At 39.0% G+C, this 21,277-nt stretch overlaps 1 protein-coding gene across 1 annotated transcript in view; it reads left to right on the top strand.

Annotated features, from left to right (window-relative positions):
* AK9 (adenylate kinase 9) overlaps nucleotides 1-21,044 on the top strand; it is a 126,996-nt gene extending 105,952 nt beyond the window's left edge. The window contains 10 exon segments of the mRNA XM_044917549.1: nucleotides 359-572; nucleotides 8,413-8,614; nucleotides 10,588-10,740; nucleotides 10,840-11,060; nucleotides 14,981-15,177; nucleotides 16,475-16,644; nucleotides 16,865-16,963; nucleotides 19,041-19,143; nucleotides 20,314-20,428; nucleotides 20,842-21,044. Coding sequence (XP_044773484.1) covers nucleotides 359-572; nucleotides 8,413-8,614; nucleotides 10,588-10,740; nucleotides 10,840-11,060; nucleotides 14,981-15,177; nucleotides 16,475-16,644; nucleotides 16,865-16,963; nucleotides 19,041-19,143; nucleotides 20,314-20,428; nucleotides 20,842-21,044 — 1,677 coding nt within the window.
* Nucleotides 21,045-21,277: the final 233 nt, after the last annotated feature.

Consider the following 21,277-nt stretch of genomic DNA (forward strand, 5'->3'; position numbering starts at 1 on the left):
GGAACACATTTCCATCCATAACACCACCTTAGGAATGGACCTGTTTGTGAGGATAAATTGGCCCATGAATATATGCAAATAACTTTACACTCCTTGGCAAAAACATACACTAAATACATTATAAATGAAGTAGGAGAACTATAATTGTCATGAACTGAAAGCTAGTGAAGATTTCATCAATTGCATATGGGTATAAAATAGTTCTTTTTACATAGTCTTTAATAATAATATTTGGCTATAATTAGTTTTCTTATATATTGTTAAGAAAGATTTTCTTATTTTACAAATTTGTTCAAATGTATTTGGAGGAAATGCTGAATAACTTAAACCTATGAATTCAATTGTGTATATATTGCAGCTAAGTGAAGGAGAGACAATCAAACCAATTGAAACTTCAGAGAATCCAGTCCATGCTGTAATCCATCGTCAGTATATCTATTTTTTATCTAGTAAGGAAACTAAAGAAAAATTTATGAAGAACCCAATCAAATATATCCGCCAACCCAAACCCAAGCCTACTGTGCCCATTAGGATTATAATTCTGGGACCTCCAAAATCTGGGAAAACTACAGGTAAGGGTGTGTGTTTGCCCTTGTTGTTCTTTTTTTTTTATTTTATTATATTCATTTCAGGTGTATGATGTAGTGATTCAACTATTCCATGTATTACTCAGTGTTCATCAAGATAAGTATACTCTTAGGCCCCTTCACCTATTTCACCCGTCCCCCACCCACCTTTCCTCTGGAAACCATCTGTTCTCTATAGTTAAGAGTCTGTTTTTTGGTTTGTCTCTTTTTTCTTTTTTCTTTTGTTTGTTTTGTTTCTTTGTTTTTTTTTTTTTAAGATTTTATTTATTTATTTGACAGAGAGAGAGATAACAAGAGAGGGATCACAAGCAGGGGCAGTGGGAGAGGGAGAAGCAGGCTTCCAGCTGAGCAGGGAGCCCAACGTGGAGCTTGAACCCAGGACCCTGGAATGATGACCTGAGCCGAAGGCAGACGCTTAATGACAGAGCCACCCACACGCCCCTGTTTGTTTTGTTTCTTAAATTCCACATATGAGTGAAATCATATAGTATTTGTCTTTTTCTGACTGGCTTATTTTGCTTAGCATTATACCCTGTAGATCCATCCATGTTGTTGCAAATGACAAGATGTTGTCCCTTTTTATGACTAATATTCCATTATACACACACACACACACATATACATACATACATATATGTATATATACCACCTCTTCATCTATCAATTACTTCTCAGCCTTTTGGCTAAGATCAAGCATATCCATTCATCTATCAATAAATACTTAGGCAGCTTCCAAAACCTGCCTATTGTAAATAATGCTGCAATAAACATAGGGGTGCATGTATCCCTTTGAATTAGAGTTTTTGTATTTTGGGGGTCAAGACCCAAGAGTGCAATTCCTGGATCATGGGTAGTTCTATTTTTAATTTTTTAAGGAACCTCCATACTGTCTTCCACAGTGGCTGCACCAATTTGCATTCCCACCAACAGTGTACAAGTGTTCCTTTATCTCCACATCCTTGCCAATACTGGTTGTTTCTTGTGTTTATTTTAACCATTCTGACTGGTGTGAGGTGATATCTCATTGTGATTTTGACTTGCATTTCCCTGATGATGAGTGATGTTAAGCATCTTTTCGGGTGTTTGCTAGCCATTTGTATGTCTTCTTTGGAGAAATGTCTTTTCATGTTTCCTGCCCATTTCTTAATTGGATTATTTGTTTTTTGAGTGTTGAATTGTATAAGTTCTTTATATAATTTGTATTCTAATCCTTTATTGGATATGTCATTTGTAAGTATCTTCTCCCATTCAGTAGGTTGTCTTTTAGTTTTGTTGGTTGCTTTCTTTGCTATGCAGAAGCTTTTTATTTTGATACAGTCCCAATAGTTTATTTTTCCTTTTATTTCCTTTGCCTCCAGAGGAATATCTAGAAAAATGTTCCTAGGGTCAATGTCAGAGAAATTACTGCCTATGCTCTCTTCCAAGATTTTTATGGTTTTAGAAAGGTCTCACATTTAGATCCTTAATCCATTTTGAGTTTATTTTTGTGTATGGTGTAAGAATGGAAATTCTTTTGCATGTGGCTGTCCAGTTTTCCCAACGTCATTTGTTGAAGAGATTGTCTTTTTCCCATTGCATATTATTTCCTGCTTTGTCAAAGATTAATTGACTATATAATGTGAGTTTATTTCTCAGTTTCCTATTCTCTTTCATTGATGTTTGTTGTTTTTGTGGTAGTACCACACTGCTTTGATTACCACAGCTTTGTAATATAACTTGGAGTCTGGAATTGTGATGCCTCCAGTTTTGTTTTTCTTTTTCAAGATTACTTTGGCTGTTGGGGATCTTTTGTGGTTCCATACAAATTTTAGGATTGCTTGTTCTAGTTCTGTGAAAAATGCTGTTGGTATTTTGATAGAGATTGCATTAAATCTGTTTTGGCTACTAGGGACATTTTAACAATATTTGTTCTTCCAATCCATGAGCATGAAATATCTTTCCATTTGTTTGTGTCATCTTTAATTTCTTTCATAAATGTTTTACAGTTTTCAGAGTACAGGTCCTTCACCTCTTTGATTAAGTTTATTTTCTAGGTATGTTATTATTTTTGGTGTAATTGTAAATGGGATTGTTTTCTTAATTTCTCTTTCTGCTCCTTCATTATTAGTGTATAGAAATAAAACAGATTTCTATACATCGATTTTTTATCCTGCAACCTTACTGAATTCATTTATCAGTTCTAATAGTTCTTTGGTGGAGTCTTTATGGTTTTCTGTATGTAATAAGTATCATGTAATCTGCAAATAGTGATATTTTACTTCTTCCTTACCAATTTGGATGCCTTTTATTCCTTTCTGTTGTCTGACTGCTATGGCTAGGACTTCCAGTACTATGTTGAATAAAAGTGGTGAATAAAAGTGGGAGCACCTGGGTGGCTCAGTCAGTTAAGGGTCTGCCTTCTGCTCAGGTCATGATCCTGGGGTCCTGGGATTGAGCCCCAAGTTGTGCACCCTGCTCAGCTGGAAGTCTGCTTCTCTCTCTCCCTCTGACCTTCCCCCTTGCTCATGCTCTTGCTTGCTCTCTCTCAAATGAATAAATAAAAAATCTTTTTTAAAAAAGTGGTGAGGGACGCCTGGGTGGCTCAGTCATTAAGTGTCTGCCTTCAGCTCAGGTCATGATCCCAGGGTCCTGGGATCGAGCCCCGCATCGGACTCCCTGCTCCGCGGGAAGCCTGCTTCTCCCTCTCCCACTCCCCCTGCTTGTGTTCCCTCTCTCGCTGTGTCTCTCTCTGTCAAATAAATGAATTAAATCTTAAAAAAAAAAAAGTGGTGAGAGTGGACATCCTTGTCTTATTCCTGACTTCATGGGAAAAGCTGTCCCTGAATGGTTTTTCCCCAATGAGTATGATGTGGGTTTTTCATATAAAGACTTTATTATGTTGAGGTATGTTCCCTTTAAACCTACTTTGTTGAGGGTTTTTATCATAAATGGATGTTGTACTTTGTTAAATGCTTTTTCTGCATCTATTGAAATGATCATAGGTTTTTATCCTTTCTCTTATTGATGTGGCCTTTTTTATTCTTAAGTATAAAAGAATCCCCTAAAAGCTACTGCCACTTCTCCAGGAAACCAACTATCAGAACTGACTCAAAAGGAGATAGAAAACCTAAATAGGATAATAACTATTGAAGAGAAGTCATTCAAAAATATAACCCCATTCCAAAACAGTCCAGGATCAATCAATGGTTTTAGAGAAAAATTGTATCAAACTTTCATAGAATTAAAAAACTCAGGAGATAATTCCTGTTTTTGTAAGCTTTTTCAGAGCAGAGGAAAAAAAGACAGTAAGTTTCCCAATTTATTTCCAGTGTTTTTAATTAAAGAGTATAGTCCTTAATAAATATAATCAAATATTTATATGGGCTAAATTATAGTTCATATATCCAAAAAGTTATAAAGAATACAAATTCATTTTTAAATTAGCATAACTCTGATATCAAAACCTAACAAAAGTAATACAAGAAATTACAAATTAATATCATTTATAAATATAGTCAAATAATAGTATATTAATATTATATTAGCATAAAATTATATTAAAAGATTCTAATAAGATTTTTAAAAATTGAGGGGTGCCCGGGTGGCTCAGTCGTTAAGCGTCTGCCTTCAGCTCAGGTCATGATCCCAGGGTCCTGGGATCGAGCCCCGCATCGGGCTCCCTGCTCAGCGGGAAGCCTGCTTCTCCCTCTCCCACTCCCCCCGCTTGTGTTCCCTCTCTCGCTGTGTCTCTCTCTGTCAAATACATAAATAAAATCTTTAAAAAAAAAAAAAGATTTTTAAAAATTGAAATATAATCTACTGTGTTAATAAAGAGTGAAAATCCATTATCTTAATCATTGTTGAAAAAGGCACTTGGTAAACTATATCCCCATAATGTTTGAATTTTGTATAACTTTGGACTGTTTTGTTTTTTTTTTTAAGGCCAATAGTCCAACAAAAGGTTGGTTATAGTATTTCAAGATGACATGATAACAACATGAGCAATGGTTGGTCACAATGAGAATAAAATGTAAAGGACAGATACAGGAGATACTTCTAAGGAAAATAAAGGACTTAATGACTGACTGAATAGAGAATGAACGGGAGAGATGAGGTCAAAGATAAATTTGTCACCAGGAATAATAAAGGGGAGTTTTGTGTTCCAGCTCTTCAGATGAAAAGTTTGTTTTGCCCATTTAAACCTCTTAACATGATGAAAGAATCTTTAATAGTCATATCCTAAACGTTCACAAACATAGGGGTTCCTGGGTGGCTCATTTGGTAAAGCATCCGACTCGATTTCGGCTCAGGTCATGAGCTCAGGGTCATGAGATTGAGCCCTGCAGTTGGCTCTGTGCTGGGTGTGGAACCTGTTTGAGATTCTCTCCCTCCTTCTCCTTTTGCTCTCTCCCCCACCCCTGCCACTTGCGCGTGGGCTCACTCTGTCTCTCTAAAAACAGATTTTTTTAAATGTTCACAAACATAATATTTCCTCAAAAAAAACAAATCATTGACCTTTAAAATAAGATCTCTCAACCAGAGCAAAAGGTGAAATGTAGATAAAGCAATCTGATTTCTCATTTACTTTTTTGTGTGCCTCTTAATCCCCTTAATCTATTTCACTCAACCCCCTACCTCCCCCCTCTGGCAACCACCAGTTTGTTCTCTGTATTTATGAGTCTACTTCTGTTTTTTGTTTGTTTGTTCATTTGTTTTTTTAGATTCCACATATAAATGAAATCATAATAGTATTTGTCTTTTTCTGTCTGACTTATTTCACTTAGCATAATACCCTCTTGGTCCAACCATGTTGTTGAAAATAGCAAGATCTTATTCTTCTTTATGGCTGAGTAGTATTCCATATTTTGTGTGTGTGTGTGTGTGCGCGCGCGCACATGTACACGCGCATGCATTACATATTCTTTTCCTGTTCATCTATCAATGGACACTTATTTGATTCCATATCTTGGCTATTGTAAATAATGCTGCAGTAAACATAGGGGTGCATATAGCTTTTCAAATTAGTGTTTTTGTTTTCTTTGGGTAAATACCCAGCAGAATTACTGGATCATATAGTATTTCTATTTTTAACTTCTTGAGGAACCTCCATACTATTTTCCACAGTGGCTGCACCAATTTACATTCCTGCTAACAGAGTACTAGGGTTTCCTTTTCTCCACATCCTTACCAACATTTGTTTCTTGTCTTGTGATACTAGCCATTCTGACTGGTATGAAGTGATATCTCATTGCAGTTTTGATTTGCATTTCCCTGATGATTAGAGATGTTGAGCATATTTTCATGTGTCTGTTGGCCATCTGTATCTCTTCTTTGGAAAAATGTCTATTCAGGTCTTCTGCCCATTTTTTAAAAGAATTATTTGGGGGTTTTTTAGTATTTACTATTAGCTGAGTTGTAGTATTATTAGTTGAGTTCTTTACATATTTTAGAAATTAGCCCCTTAATGGATATATCCAATTCAGTAGGTTGCCTTTTTGTTTTGTTAATGGTTTCCTTCACTTTGCAAAAGCTTTTTAGTTTGATGTAGTCCAAAAAGTTTCCTTTTCCTTTTGTTTCTTGCCCAAGAAAACATATCCAGAAAAATATTTCTATGGCCAAAGTCCAAGAGATAGCTGCCTATATTTTCTTTTAAGAGTTTTATGGTTTCAGGTCTTGCATTTAGGTCTCTAATCCATTTTGAGTTTAGTTTTGTGTATGGTGTAAATGATACAGTTTTATTCTTTTGCATGTAGTTGTCCAGGTTTCACAACACCATTTATTGAAGAGACTGTGTTATCCCCATTGTGTATTCTTGCCTCCTTTGTCATAAATTAATTGACCATATACATGCAGATTTATTTCTGGGCTCTCGATTCTGTTCTGTTGATCTATGTGTCTGTTTTTGTGTTAATACCATATTGTTTTGATTTCTCATTTCTTTGTTGAGATAGAAGTGAATTTTTAATAAGATATCAAATTATAAAAGCTTTGTTATTATTAGAACTTTAAAAAAAATAGGTCCTATTCCAGCATTTGTGGCAAAGCTGAGATTAAGAAAAAAAAAAAAAAGCTGAGATTAAGGACTCTGGCTCTCACAGGGGCTTCCCTTTGGGGTGGCCCTAACTGTGGTCAGTTAATCTGCATTCCATATAAGATAGGATGGGCTCTCTCAGTGTTCTCTACACTCTTCGGTCTCCAGACATAATAAGGCAGGGTATATAGACCACTACAGAGCATGCCTACATTTAACAGTTACTGGAAGCCATTGCCTATGGTCTCATTTAGGAGAAGCAGAGGTCAAGGTGAGTCCTCTTTCAACCAATAGCAACATCTATGTAACCTTGGACAAATTATTCCATGTTAGTGGGCATCAGTCCTCTCATCTAAAAAATTAGAATTTCAGCATCCAGGGACACCTGGGTGGCTCAGTCAGTTAAGCGTCTGCCTTTGGCTCAGGTCATGATCCCAGGGTCCTGGGATCGGGTCCCACCTCGGGCTCCCTGCTCGGAAAGAAGCCTGCTTCTCCCTCTGCCTGCCACTCCCCCTGCTTGTGCTCTCTCTCTCTTTCTCAAATAAATAAATAATCTTAAAAAAAAAAAAAGGAATTTCAGTATCCATTCTACCCATCTGATGGAATGGTTGAAAATACCAAATAGAGCGCCTGGGTGGCTCAGATGGTTAAGCGTCTGCCTTCGGCTCAGGTCATGATCTCAGGGTCCTGGGATCGAGTCCTGCATCGGGCTCCCTGCTCCTTGGGAGCCTGCTTCTCCCTCTGCCTTTCTCTCTCACTCTGTCTCACATGAATAAAAAAAAAAAAAAGAAAATACCAAAGAAAGTCACAGAAGAAAAATTGCCTCATGAGCTGTAAATTACTATTAAAATATCAGGTATGAGGCGCCTGGGTGGCTCAGTCAGTTAAACGTCCAACTCTTGATTTTGGCTCAGGTCATGAGATTGAGCCCCACTTTGGGCTCTGTGCTCAGTGAGGAGTCTGCTGGAGAGATTCTCTCTTTTCCTTTCCCTCCCCTCTGCCCCTCCCCTTGCTTGTGCATATTCTCTCTCATTCAAATAAATAAATAAATAAAACATTTTTTAAAGATTAAAAAAATAAAATGTCAGGTAGACCATTATAATTTTTTTAAATTATTTCATAGAGGGGGCACCTGGGTGGCTCAGGCAGTTAAGCATCTACCTTGGGCTCAGGTCATGGTCCCAGGGTCCTGGGATTGAGCCCCGCACTGGGCTCCCTGCTCAGCGGGGAGCCTGCTTCTCCCTCTGCCTGCTCTGCCTGCCGCTCCCCCTGCTTGTGCTCTCTCTCTCTCTCTGACAAATAAATAAAAATCTATTTTAAGAATCTTTTAAAAAATTATTTCATATAGGATTAGCTGAGATCTAACTGTTTAGGCGTATGCTATTCTGACTGCAGCATGGAGTCCATAAATGGATAGACAAGGAAACAGTCCAGTCCAGTGACACAGGAGCATTAGATTATTATTTTGGACATAATGCCAAATATTAATAGTACACATAGGATGCCATGTAAAGTTCTCAAAATTTTTGTTACCTCATGCAGAAGGAAGAAAACACTTAAATATTAGTTTGGTTATGAGAAGAACCCACAGAGTTGGCTCATTAACCAGATCCATCAGCCACATACTTGAAGTATTAATAATTATTGACCTTTGACAGTAGTAATTCAATAAAATGTAACAATTTTAATTTTCAAAATTTCTTTGGGGAATGTGAAGATTAGCTCACTGTGGATGTCAATTAGCCAGAAATTAGAAATAAGGTTAACTAATGAATTTGTGAAATGGAATAAGTTTAAAGTTTTAATGTTTTTCAGTTGCCCAAAAAATTTCAAGTGAATATGGCTTAAAGCGTTTGTCAGTAGGAGAAGCTTTGCGTTACGTATTAAACAGCCAACCAGACACAGAGCTGGCACTCATGTTAAATTGGCATCTTCATAAAGGAATGACAGCACCTGATGAACTGGCTATTCAAGCCTTAGAAATCTGTCTGATGGAAAGCACATGTAATACTGCAGGGTAAGTGGGTGTGGGGCTGGGGAGGGAGTTAAAGAATTCTTTTAAGAATTACCAACAAAATTTAAAACACTTACATTAAACAAGGTTTAAAGCTCTGGTAGAGGGTGTGATCTACTTCTCAAACCTTAGGCACATTCATGGTTATATATTTTAACTTTCTGTCAGGCTAAAACTTGGCTTGAACACTTACATGGCAGAATAGCAAGCGGCCACTTCACTCGCTGCAGCAACCCCTGGGTTGTCCAAAAGTCTCTGGGCTTACACTGCCAACAAAGGAGGCCAGTGTGACTTCCAACGTCTAGTAGACCTTCTCACTGCTCCATGGAATGATGAAGGAGTGGCCCTCCCCTCTTCCCTAGAAGGTATTGGTCTAATGGAGATAGTCTCTCACTGGCCCAGCTCCCTGCACATGTAGCAGTGCCCCTCCCTTAGTGCTACATTTGGACCTGAGGGCCCCATGCTTGAGCTTTCCCTTCAGTTCACAATCCTCTGCCCTACCATTACTCACCCAATGCAGCCACTGGTCATACCCAGTTGTAAAAGCCAGTGCAACCTAATGCCCTGCTCTTGAGCCCAGGTCACTGACCTAGAATCCCACTGATCTATTCAAGGTTGTATTACATTAAGAGGCTTTTAGCCCTTCCCTGCTACTGGTCCTTAAGTCTTTGGACAGTTCTCCTAATTTCACTTATGAAGAGCAGATTCTGGGGTGTCAGATTTTTCCCCCAGAGGAGGCCCTGGGACTTACACAAATTGAGTTACCTCCTCCCTGGCATTCAGCTTTGCACACAAGGGATCTCTGTGAAGACAACCTTGAGTCAAAAGGGGTTTATTTCACCTTAATACCAGGACAGTGACTGGCCAATCACCCTGAATTTTTCTAAACTTGAGGGCCACTCAAGCGACCCTTCACAAGCAAAGAAATTGAGCTACTCTTTATTTTGAAAACCCCAAAACACAACCGTGGCACTCCCATAACGTTGTCTATTAGGTTTGCCTGGCTGCATTAATTTACAATCCTCTCTGCCATGGAACTTAGAACTAGTGCCTAGAGACTTGGCTGGAGAGCACTGAGTAAGGGGATCCTGTGACTTCCTCTAAACCAGCCCTTCCTGATGACCATCAGCCAGCAGGCCCTGCTTGCTCCCTCCTCAGAGGGAGTTTCCTGACTTCGGGGGCCACTCCTCTCGGAATGTGTGGATACCCTTTATTCCTCCTCTCAGTTTGATAGTTTTACTCTCATTATCACAGACTGGGACTAACGTAAATTCTCTGTCATTGCTGCTCAGAAGCATGATGGGTCCTGATGGAATGATTCTCTCCCAGATATCACAGGGCTCCTCTCACCAACTCCCCATCTCTCCTCCCACTGCCACCCCCCAGCCTTCCCATAGAACTTTGCTATAAAAGCAAGCTTAGAGCACAATTGTTTTCCCATATTTGTTTAATCCCTTACTAAGATACTATTCATTGTGCCAGGACCTATTCTAGTTGTTTTACATACCGGATCTCTAAGTCTTTAAGACAACTCTCAGGGTTAAGTATCATTTCCCCTATTTTACTGAAAACTGAGACTCAGAGAGGTCAAGCTAGGTCTCAGATCTGTGCCTGTCTGCCTCTGAAGCCTGTATTCTTTCCACTGTTTCATGCTTAGAATAAAAGCACCGGTTGAATAACACAATGTTCAAGGTATAATGCGTGTTACCTCTTGAGTTCTGCCAAAGCCTAGCTCTATGATGCTAAGTGTATGAATTCAGAGCTGTGTCTGTCTGTATGCTGCCCTACATCTGGCTCTTGGGCTGACTGAGGTTAAAAATATAGAGAAAAAGAGGGCAAAGTGCAAAGAAGATAAGTCAAGTTACAAAAGAAAGAGCAAGAGGCTATTCCTAAAGAGATAGACTGGTTCTAGAAGACAGGAAGGAAGATAGGAGAGAAAAGAAATCTGGAATTATTTTCATGTTTCTCCTTGTTAGTGTTGTCATCGATGGCTACCCTGTAACTAAATATCAAGTGAGTCTCTTGGAAGCTAGGTCAATCATCCCCATGGTCATCTTTGAGTTGGATGTGCCTTCCAAGGAGATTTTCAAAAGATTGTTCCTGGAAAAAAAAAAAGGAACAAAGGTAATGTATGTGATGAAAGCTACGACAAAGGAATGAACTTTAATCATCCAGGAAAAAAAGTACATTTTTAGCAACTTTTTCCATTCATTCTGTTTCTCTATTAGTTTGCCTTATCCACTGCACAATAGCACACAGATAACAGCTGTCAAAAACTCAAAATACCATAAAAATATTGATGAGATTAGGAAATATTATCAAGAACAGCATCAGAACTGGTATGTGATTGATGGATTTCACAGCAAATGGTGGGTGTGGAATAAAGTCATTAAGAAAGTTCAAATGGTGAATAAATATATGCAGATATACCTGGAAAGGATAAAAGCAGGTAAGAAAACATTAAATTGTTAAAATAGAATAAAATGTTAATTGAAAGTCTACATATGCCTGATTCATGTTACCATAATTCATTCAATCTGAACATTTGTTCCCACAATCTTAATCAGTCTTTTAAGTATATGGTACTATCCAATTATTGTGGGCATGTATATTGTTCTCATAAATGACTGCCACTACTCAAGCTTTCATTTATTGAATTCCTATGTGAACCTAGCACATAAAAATAATGCACAGCCTCTCACTAGAAGAGTTTATAGTGTTTGGAATGCCATGTAAGAAGCTAAATTTCAAGAATGCTAGTTATATGAGAGTAGTGGTCTATGGGATGACACTTGGCAAAATTTTGTTTATGAATCTAGAATTAAAGTTATTTTTGGTATTTATATTCATTGTGGTATTACATAAGTGCTGAATCTATAAGAAATTAAACTTGAGCATAAAATGTCTTTTAATATATATATTTGGAATCCATGAAAGAAAATGTTTGATTGTATATTCCTATAAGTTTCTTGACTTTTATCTAAAAATACATAAAATAGAAGGAAAGTGATCTATATCTGATATCTCTAAGAAGAGTGATGACTCTAAAGAATTGAGCTATAGGGGTCTCACAGACATCTGATTAGTGACTTTGTTTAACTATGGGACTACAGAGAAAATATAATGAGGTATGAGAACAATGTGACTAATAGAATCTTACACAAGGCAGTGAGGATTCTGCATCATTAAATCTTGATTAGCTTCATTATTTGGGCATAACCAGTATCTCTGGTTCCTGTTTGTCTGCAGACTGGGAATTTGTTTTCACCTGAGGATTACAAGGCATGATGAGTACAAGGGAAGAAAGAATTGGGCTTTTAGAAACCTACTCGCAATAAGTTTTGGAAAGCATCGCACTTGTAAAAGACTCCACGGCAGACTTTGAAAGCAAAACTTGTGTCTCTTTCATCTTTCTCTTACCCTATTTCACCCTCCCTACACCTTAGATTCAGTTCCCTGGAAACAGACTCAAGTTTAAACAAGATTAAAACTTGTCTGCAGAAGCTTTATCGGAAAGTATTCTCAGGATTCGAGTTGCCAGGTTTAGCAACCAAAAATATAGGATGCCCAGTTAAATTTGAATTTCAGATAAATAACAAGTTTTTAGTGTAAGTATGTCCCAAACATTGCATGGGATATACTTATACTAAAAACTCTTCATTGTTAATCTGAAATTTAAACTCACTGGGCTTCCTGTATGTTAATCAGGAGATACAGCTGTGGGAAGTGAGGACAACAGAATTGGACAGAGGGAGAAACTGACCTGCCATGTGGTGGAAACGGAAGCCTCAGCAGATCTGATAGGGAAGCCCTGGAGCTAGGATGGACCTTCAGAATTTCCCAATTGAGGGGAGGAGCCAGGCTCTATATCCCTCCATTGGCCTGCCATTGACCACAGGTCACTCTGGGAGGGGGTTAACCTGTGACAGATGGGCAATTCCCAGTGCACCTGTGACCCATCAGCACTGATACTCCCAGCATCTGAGGGATGGCTGCATCAGCCCTGAAGAGGAATGTGGATGAGGTGCCACGGTATCCATTTCATTATTCCATATATACTTGCCTCTGCCTTGAATAGTTTAATCTTATTGAAATTGACCTTATTGATCTTCTGCTTCAACTTCCACGTAATAATCTAACCTGTACTTGATTGTTTAAATTTAGTTTTGACTTTTTTTTTTTTTCATTCCACATTTCCTTGTATGCTATCCAATGATCCTCTCCTATCAGGGGGCTGAAGTTTACTCTGACTGATGAGATGGAGCAAGGTCAGGGCTAGAAGATTAAAGAGATTCCTCCTCATTCTGCCACATTTCAGATTAAGATATATGGGCATTGCCAGATGTCATCAAGAATACAGAAGAAGAGATATTTAAGTATATTTTAGGACTTGGAGTCATGTGATTCTAAATTACCCTGTCACTAAACCTGTCAGGATTTGTGAGGTTCAGCATATCTGAGCTAAAGAGCAGCTAGGATTGTAATACTGGGGTACCATATAGTATAATATTATAGCACTATATAATACTATATACTTCAATAATAAGACATATTATTATACGATAGTACTGTACATTATAACACTTTAGAATAATATTATGGCACTATAGTATTATAGTGTAATGTTCTTTGTAGGGAAGGAATATTAGGGCTTCTTAGCTTTTTCATCTGTGTCATAAACAACAGATGGAATAGCATATTAGTTTATGCTGCATAACATATTATTTCAAAACTTAGCAGCATAAATAACACACACACACACAATTTCTATGGGTCAGGAATCCAGTCACAGTTTAACTGGATTCTCTGCTTTAGGAACTCTCACAATCCTAATCAAGGTATTGTCTAGGATTATTGTCTCATCTGAAGGCCCAACTGGGAAAGAATCTACTACCACACTCATTCATGTATTGTTGACAAGATTTCGTTCCTTGAGGGTTGTTGGATTGAGGGCCTCAGTTTCTTGCTAGCTGTTGGCCACAGACCACTTCCAGTTCCTTCCCTTATAGTCCTTTCCAACATGGCACCTTTGTTTTATCAAGTGAACAAGCTGAGAAGGCAAGAAAGAGTGCCAAAAAGAAGTCACAGTCTTTCATAATTGTTTTAGTTTCCTAAGCCTGCTGTGAGAAAGTACCACAAACTGGGTGGCTTAAACAACAGAAATGTATTCTCTCACAGTTCTGGAGGCTCGAAGCTCAAAATCAAGGTGTTACCAAGGCCATATTCTCTCTGAAGGCTCTAGGGGAGAATCTGTTCCATGTCTTTCTCTTAGCTTCCAGTGTTGCCATCAATCCTCTCCATTCTTTGGCTTGTAGACCATTGCCCCAATCCTAAGGATCAATTTTATATGTTTACTTTGTCACATAACAAGCTATGATTTATGATTCATAAATTTTATAGTTAATTTAAGACCTTCCTAGGCATAATGATAATTTTTAAAAGGCAAAACTTCTCACTAATGAAAGGGACCATTAACAAAATATATTAAGGGTCAAAATTTACTCATTGTAACTAAGATGTATGAAAAAATTTTTTCGTTTTCTATAATATGTCTTATTTCTTTGCAATCCCCATTCCAGTGCAGTATTGGGGAGAAAACTCTCAAACCTGTTCACTGAAGGACTTTAGGCTCTTCCTTTTTAAAATAGACTCTCTGGGGTAAACCTAGTCACTTTTGGAAAAACATTTCTTCCCTTCTCTTGTGTGCCATCTGGGTACAGTAACATCATGTCAAAAACTATTCGCACTTTTTGAAATCTACCCCATAGGAAAATTAAAAATATGTAGCAAATTTATATGTGTGTGTCTAAGTGGCTATGCAGACATGCATATATATATATATATAAAGAGTGATGACACATATATATGGTTTATAACAGATATATTATTTATGATAGATAAGAATTAAAAACAACCAAAACATTCATCAACAGATAAATGGCTAAGTAAACTATATGCATATTTATACAATGGAATACTATGCATCAGTTAAAAAGAACTAGGTAAATCATATAAACAGACATGGAAAGATGTCAAAGACCATAAATAACTGATAAAAGCAAGTTGCAGAATAATGTTAACAGCATAGTGGCATTAGCATGCTATGTGCAAAAAATAAATGTGTACATGCAAGTGTATAGGAGAAAGTCTGAAAAAGGTACAAATCAATGGTGATTACTCTTAGGAGGGATGTTGAATTGAGAGGATGAAGGTGTGAAGAGAAACTTTTACTTTTTACTCTGTTGTTTGGAATTTTACAATGTATATGCATTTGTATCATGTGTGTGTAACTGAAATCATTTTAATTTCTAAAATCACTGTTTTCTATGGAAAAAAATATAATAATAATAGTTAATCTGTTACTAATAGGAAAAGCTGCCTGCATAGACAAGTTATGTATCACACCTCAAGAACTGATTTCTCGCCTGGGCGAATTTGGACAGTTCTGCCCTATCAGCCTGGCAGAATCACATGAACTAGTTGATTGCTCTATAACTGACTCATTGGAATTTGCAGCAGAGTTCAGAGGGCACTATTATAAAATGAGTTCTCAGGAAAATCTGAATGTAAGTTTGTTCCTAAATCCACGTATTTACTAGGGAAAGAAAATGCCTGTCTCAGAATTCATCAAATGGGAAGGCGTGGGTACAGCTGGGAACACCCAGGAACCTGGGGACCAGGAGCCCCATTATTGGAACCTATGACATTAGGACCAATGAGGCAACTTGGAGGCCAGTCTTGAGACTGCACCCCAAGATATATTTTGGCATACAGTGGAGGTTCAGGGCCAGTGATGGGCCCTCAGCTTAACAGGTAGGGAAACCCAGTGGCGATTCCTACCAATGGAGAGGATGCTGAGCATCAGGACTCAGCCCACAGCTGGGCATCCAGGGGGTTAAGCTCCCACAGTGCAGAAGGGAAGTCACAGTCGTAGAAGTGAAGAAAGATTGGGCGCCTGGGTGGCTCAGTTGGTTGAGCAACTGCCTTCAGCTCAGGTCATGATCCTGGAGTCCCGGGATTGAGTCCCACATCGGGCTCCCTGCTCAGCAGGGAGTCTGCTTCTCCCTCTGACCCTCCCCGCTCTCATGTGCTCTCTCTCTCTCTCTCTCTCTCATTCTCTCTCTCAAATAAATAAATAAAATCTTAAAAAAAAACCTTTAAAAAAAAAAAAAGAAGAAAGATCTCACCTATGTCTCTCCTGTGCTTTAAAATGTTTTCATCAATAGGGTTCCCTGTATATCTGTATACTGTATTTCTGTTTAATGCAGCAGAATGCAAATCTGTTCTAATATTGTATCTATAATTTGTGAAGATAAAGGTTCATAGTTGAAAACTAATCAGATGCCTCTGAACATTTTACTTTCCTCTAAAGAGGTAGAATTTTCTTATCACTTTATTAAGGTGACATTTATTTCTTCCTGCATATATAAATGGCAGTCACAGAATTTTAAAACTGGAAGTGACACTAGAGATCATGCATCTGGTCTGCCCCCTCCATTTTACAGAGTGTTAACTAAAGCTAGAGAGTTAACTCCCCTGCCAAATAGCACCCAACTAGTTCATTATACTGCAGTGCCGGCAGACAGGTCAGCAAGTGATGTGCACTCCCCTGTGTCTGGCATATAGCACGAGCTCAATAAATATGTTCTGTGTGAATTAGTGAGGGAGTGAGTGAACAGTGAGAGAGATCAGGAGAGAGACCTTGGATGTCATCACTTGGGGAAAGAGTTACTGCAGAGCAGAGAGTAGCTCTCAGCTGGGTTGCTGCTGAAAATGGAGAAAAGCAGGAGAGCCCCCATGGGTTTTTGACTGGCAGAGCACTCCTGTTTTAAATGGTCTTATTGCTGTAATCATTTCCTGTAGAAATTTTTGGAGAACCCAGAATTGTATGTGCCTCCGTTAGCACCTCATCCACTACCACCTGCCGACATGATCCCCAAAAGGCTGACACTGTCAGAGCTGAAGAGCCGATTCCCCAAGTGCGCGGAGCTGCAGGGCTACTGTCCAGTGACCTATCAGGATGGAAACCACAGGCAGGTCCTCACCCTCGGGGGAGGTTAGGGTGATATCTCTACTCAGAATAGGCAGTTCCTATAACAATCTTAACATTTGGGTTAAAAGGTCACTATTATTTAACTGGAAAATGTTTTATCTCTTCCTTGAGTTGCATAGGTAGAAAAGGAAACATTTTTGACATTTTATTTATACAGTACTGCATATTAATTGTACAATCTTTTTTTTCTTGTCTTTCAGATATGAGGCCCTTGTACCTGGTAACATTAAATTTGCTTTAGAATATCGTGATCGTATATATATTTGTGAGACTAGAGAAAAACTCGAGAAATTTTTGAGGTGAGACCATTCACTAAGTTACCAATATTGAATATCTTCTATGTTCATTGCACCATGCTGGTGTGTGTGTGTACATGCATAAATATATTTGTGTGTATAGACATACTTATGCATACATACATGCATATACACATATATACATACATGTATGATGATGACTAAGAACTTGTTCATGCTGTCCCAAAGCCTGAGGCTCTGAGGTACGTTAGACTTTACATACCTGTTAACAACAGAATGTGATGGCACTTAGGGTGGGGAAAAGCCAGGAGTTCTGGTAATGTGTAGCCCCAAAGTCTGGCTGAGTTGTCTGTTGGGGTAAGGCCTGAATGAGGAGTGGGAGTTGGGTAGATGAAGGGAAAGAGGGACAGGTTCCAAGCAGACAGACCTACAAACAAACCTGGCCCAGGGGAATCACAGAACTGCAAGAAAGTCATCATGGCTGGACATGATGAAGAGAAAAGGAAAGGATTGAGAGGTGAGGCTGGAGATGGTGAGCAGGGCCAGAGGGTGAAGTTCAGATAAAATCACCCTAAATTATTTGAACTTGACCCAAAAGGCAGTATGAATATATTAACTGGTTTTGCGTATTATATTCAAATTCGCTTCGGAGAGAGACCATCACTGGAGTGTTGATAATGGATTGGAGGCAGGAATACCAGTGCTAAGGCTGTTAGAATGATCTTGTCCAAAATAATACAGCATGTTTGAGGTCACCCATGAAGACTGGTGTGAGAAAAGCAGTGGGCTTAGGACCACACCCTGAGAAACACCAACACACAAATGTGGGGAAAAGAGCTTGCAAGGAGAATGATAAAGAAGAACCTACAGAGAAGTGAAGGAGAGCCAGGTCGAGGAGGCTCTGGGGAGGAGGGAAGAGAGAAAGTGTCCGGGAGCTGGGTGGGGGTGGGGGGTTGGCCAACAAGTTTAAATGCAGTTTAGAGGTCAAGCAAGAGAAGAGCTAAAAAGTGTGTCAGATTTCGGTTATAACGGGTCATCAGTGATCCTGGCAAGAATGGTTTCAGTAGAGTGGGGGGCGTGGAAGGTAACTACAGCGTGCCACACTCTGGATGCGAGGTGAGGAAATGAAGACAGCAGAGGTGACACACACAGAGGTTACCTACAGCAGCCGAGGGGGAGAAGCACCTGCGGGAAGCAGGCTGGGTGTGAGAGCGCAGGGCACGATGGAGTCTGCTGCGGACCCGGCCAACAGGCAGGCCCCAGGTAAGGAGAGCTGTGGCTACTTATCTACTGCCAGACGTTTCTGTTTCACAACAAGTTGGAGACCAGATTTCTTTTTCTTTTTAAACCAAATTGTTCTGTTTTTGTTTTTGTTTTTTTTAATGTTCATGACTGATTTAAATTTCTAAAAATACTGTGTGGATCAGATCCGATGGAATTTGTGCGGTAGTTTGTGACCTCTACTAAAGCTCACGGTTTGAAGAAATTTAAAAAGAAAAGACACCAGTTGCTATAAATGATTTAGGATGGAAAGAGTGAAGGTTGTTTTTCTTTTTCCTTTTTTTTTTCAATGAGGAAGATAGGAGCACATTTAAATGCAGATGAATGGGGATGATCCAATAAAGAAGGAAATGCCAAAGTGGAGAGAGAGAAATCACTCTAGAGAGGCTGGTGGGAGCGGGGTATCTAAAGTCTGAGGAGAGGGCGGAGAGGGCGGAGGCCGCTCTGACGGGGAGGTAAGCTCCCCACGGAAAGAGGAAGTGTGTGCAGCTCTGCTTGCCGTGAGCGGTTGAGGAAGTGCCCTTGGAACGGCTTCTGTCTATATAACACAGCATCCGTGTCGAGGGTTCCTTGGGAGTCAGGAGGATGAGAACAAAGTTTGCTATCGTTGCTGTGAAAAACAAGAAAAGTGAGCAAAGTGAGCAGCACTGGGGGCCAGGCAAAGTTGCAGGTCACAGATCTCCAGCAGTCCCCATCTTCTCACTTGTCACGTTCTCTCCAGTGGAGAAAATCAGCCTGGTGAACTTTATCTCTTAGTTGTCTCTTACGCATCCACGTTCCTGTGTATTCACAGTGAGTGTATTTGTGAGCATCCATCTGATGATCTTTATGTTCTCAGGTTGCCAGAGAAATACTGGAGCCAGAAGCTTCCGTACAAACTGCCCCCGTTGAAGGAGCCCATCCATCTCACGAGTCTTCCTTTGCCTGGATATCTGGAACAGGTTCAGTTACATGATTGTCTGTGTACATACATTAGTAGAGTACAACGATCTCTTTTTTAACAATAATTTTTATTTTGGTAACACTGAAATTCAAGGCAGAGTTTTCTGATTTTAAGCTGCAAATCCACTCTGAACCTATTTTGGTTTTGGATGGCTGGGAAAATAAGAAGTGAGAAGAACCCCTGCTTCTCTAGCTAATTTCCAAATATCTGCAATAAAGTGAAGAGAGAGCAGATTGTCATGAAATTGTTTACATTTGACTTGTGGTTAGATTTCTTATTTTGAATGTCAGGGTCTGAAAACTTTTTAAATTTGAAAGGTGCAGATTCAGTCTCCGAGAGGTTTATTCACTGCTCAAAAGTGTCCAGTTGCAATACCACCACAACTGAACTGGCGAAGTCATATTTTCCCCAAATCTAGGGGCAAATGGCCCCAAATGCTACTCAAGTCACATCTTATCATCTAAATATAACTCTTTTTAAACAAAATAAAACTTACCAGTAATCAACCACTATTTTAAAAGCTCTTTTAAATTTTTCTATAAAATTAATGCCTAGGGCACAATTTCATACCTCTCTCAGAAATTCTTAACCACTTCATTTTTTTCAACTTGCCTAGATGGTGAGCCTTCAGTCTGGTTTAATATCAAAAGGTAAGATGAGGCTCACCCAGAGAGGAGTAGTCTCATAAAGGCCACATTTCATCAGGAGGGCCTCACCTCTTCTTTGCCCACACAGGGTTCCAGAATCTTTGCTGCGGTGACTGACAACTGTGGTCTCTGGAATTCCTTGCCAGGTGGTCAAGGGTCCTGACAGCAGAGGCAGTCTGGCCAATTCTGGCAATGGAAGTAGAAAATGGGCCAAGACAACTCAAAGCCCAGGGACCCCTTCTTTTGTCTTTAATATTTTATGGAAAATGTCAAACATAAAAATCGAAAGGATTGTGTAATGAGGCCCATGTATCTATCAGCCACCTGACGTTCAGCCAATTTGTAATTTTCAATCTTCCTAATCAAAAGTACTTTGTGTTCCTTTCCATGTTCATTAAGTGGTCATTTAACCACCTATAGGCCCCATCCCCAACACCAAAGAATAGCCTCTTTATCTATTTGCCACTGAGAAAAGAAGCCAAATTCAAGTATACATGTGCTCTACATTGTCCCCGCTGCAGGGTATCGCAACTTCACTAATTAAAGCAATGAATGCAGCAGGATGCTTAAAGCCCAAATTCCCGTTTTTAAGTATAAAGAGATCTGCACTACTGTATATAGCATTTCACCTAAAAGGTATGTCTTCTTTAATGATATGCTACTCAGAACTAATTTAACATCATTTGTAGTATACGTGATGAATGTATAGGATTGTTGAGCTGAGTCGGCTGCTTGCATTGGTAGCACTGCAAATATTTTAATGAAATATCATTGTTGATAGCAAATATTTTAATGAAAATAACAAATTTGAGTTTCTAGTAAAGCAAGGACTATGAATTACGATCGGCTCTCAATAATCCATGCCATAGAAAAAGGTGAATAGAGGCAGTTATGATCTAAAATGGAATAATCCCCAAATCTTACTTGGGATTTGGATATCTTCTCAGTTATAGCTGTGCAACTCTTTCACACACATAGTTCTCTTTCTTTTTAATTTAATGATTCACTAACCTAACAGAAAACATTCAGTTCTGTGACATTTTCTACAGCCTTCAATCCCAAAAGTTCTGAATATACAAGAAGGAAGTATAAGAAGAAGTTGGAGCAATTTATGGAGAGTTGTGAACTCATCACATACCTGGGTGCCAAGATGACCAGAAAATACAAGGAACCTCAGTTTAGAGCCATTGACTTTGATCATAAATTACATAAATTTCTCTCTCTTAGAAATATAGACCCAGTTAATGGCTAGTTTGCTTGGGCAACTGCAACCAGGACGTCAAGAGTTATCTGAAAGGGATAGAAGGAAATAGGTTGAAAATCTGGCCCTGTCTGCTGTACTTTTTCCCTTCTGAGTGATACACCGTAGCTGCCAGCCATCAAATGGACTCAAAGCTCTACCGGCCCAGAAAGGGTGCTCTTCTGGAAGCCTATGGCTTGACATAATTTAAAAATGTATTGCTCTTTGCATTCATGATTTGCATT

Source organism: Neomonachus schauinslandi, chromosome 8, assembly GCF_002201575.2.
Source record: "Neomonachus schauinslandi chromosome 8, ASM220157v2, whole genome shotgun sequence".
Taxonomy (NCBI): Eukaryota; Metazoa; Chordata; class Mammalia; order Carnivora; family Phocidae; genus Neomonachus; species Neomonachus schauinslandi.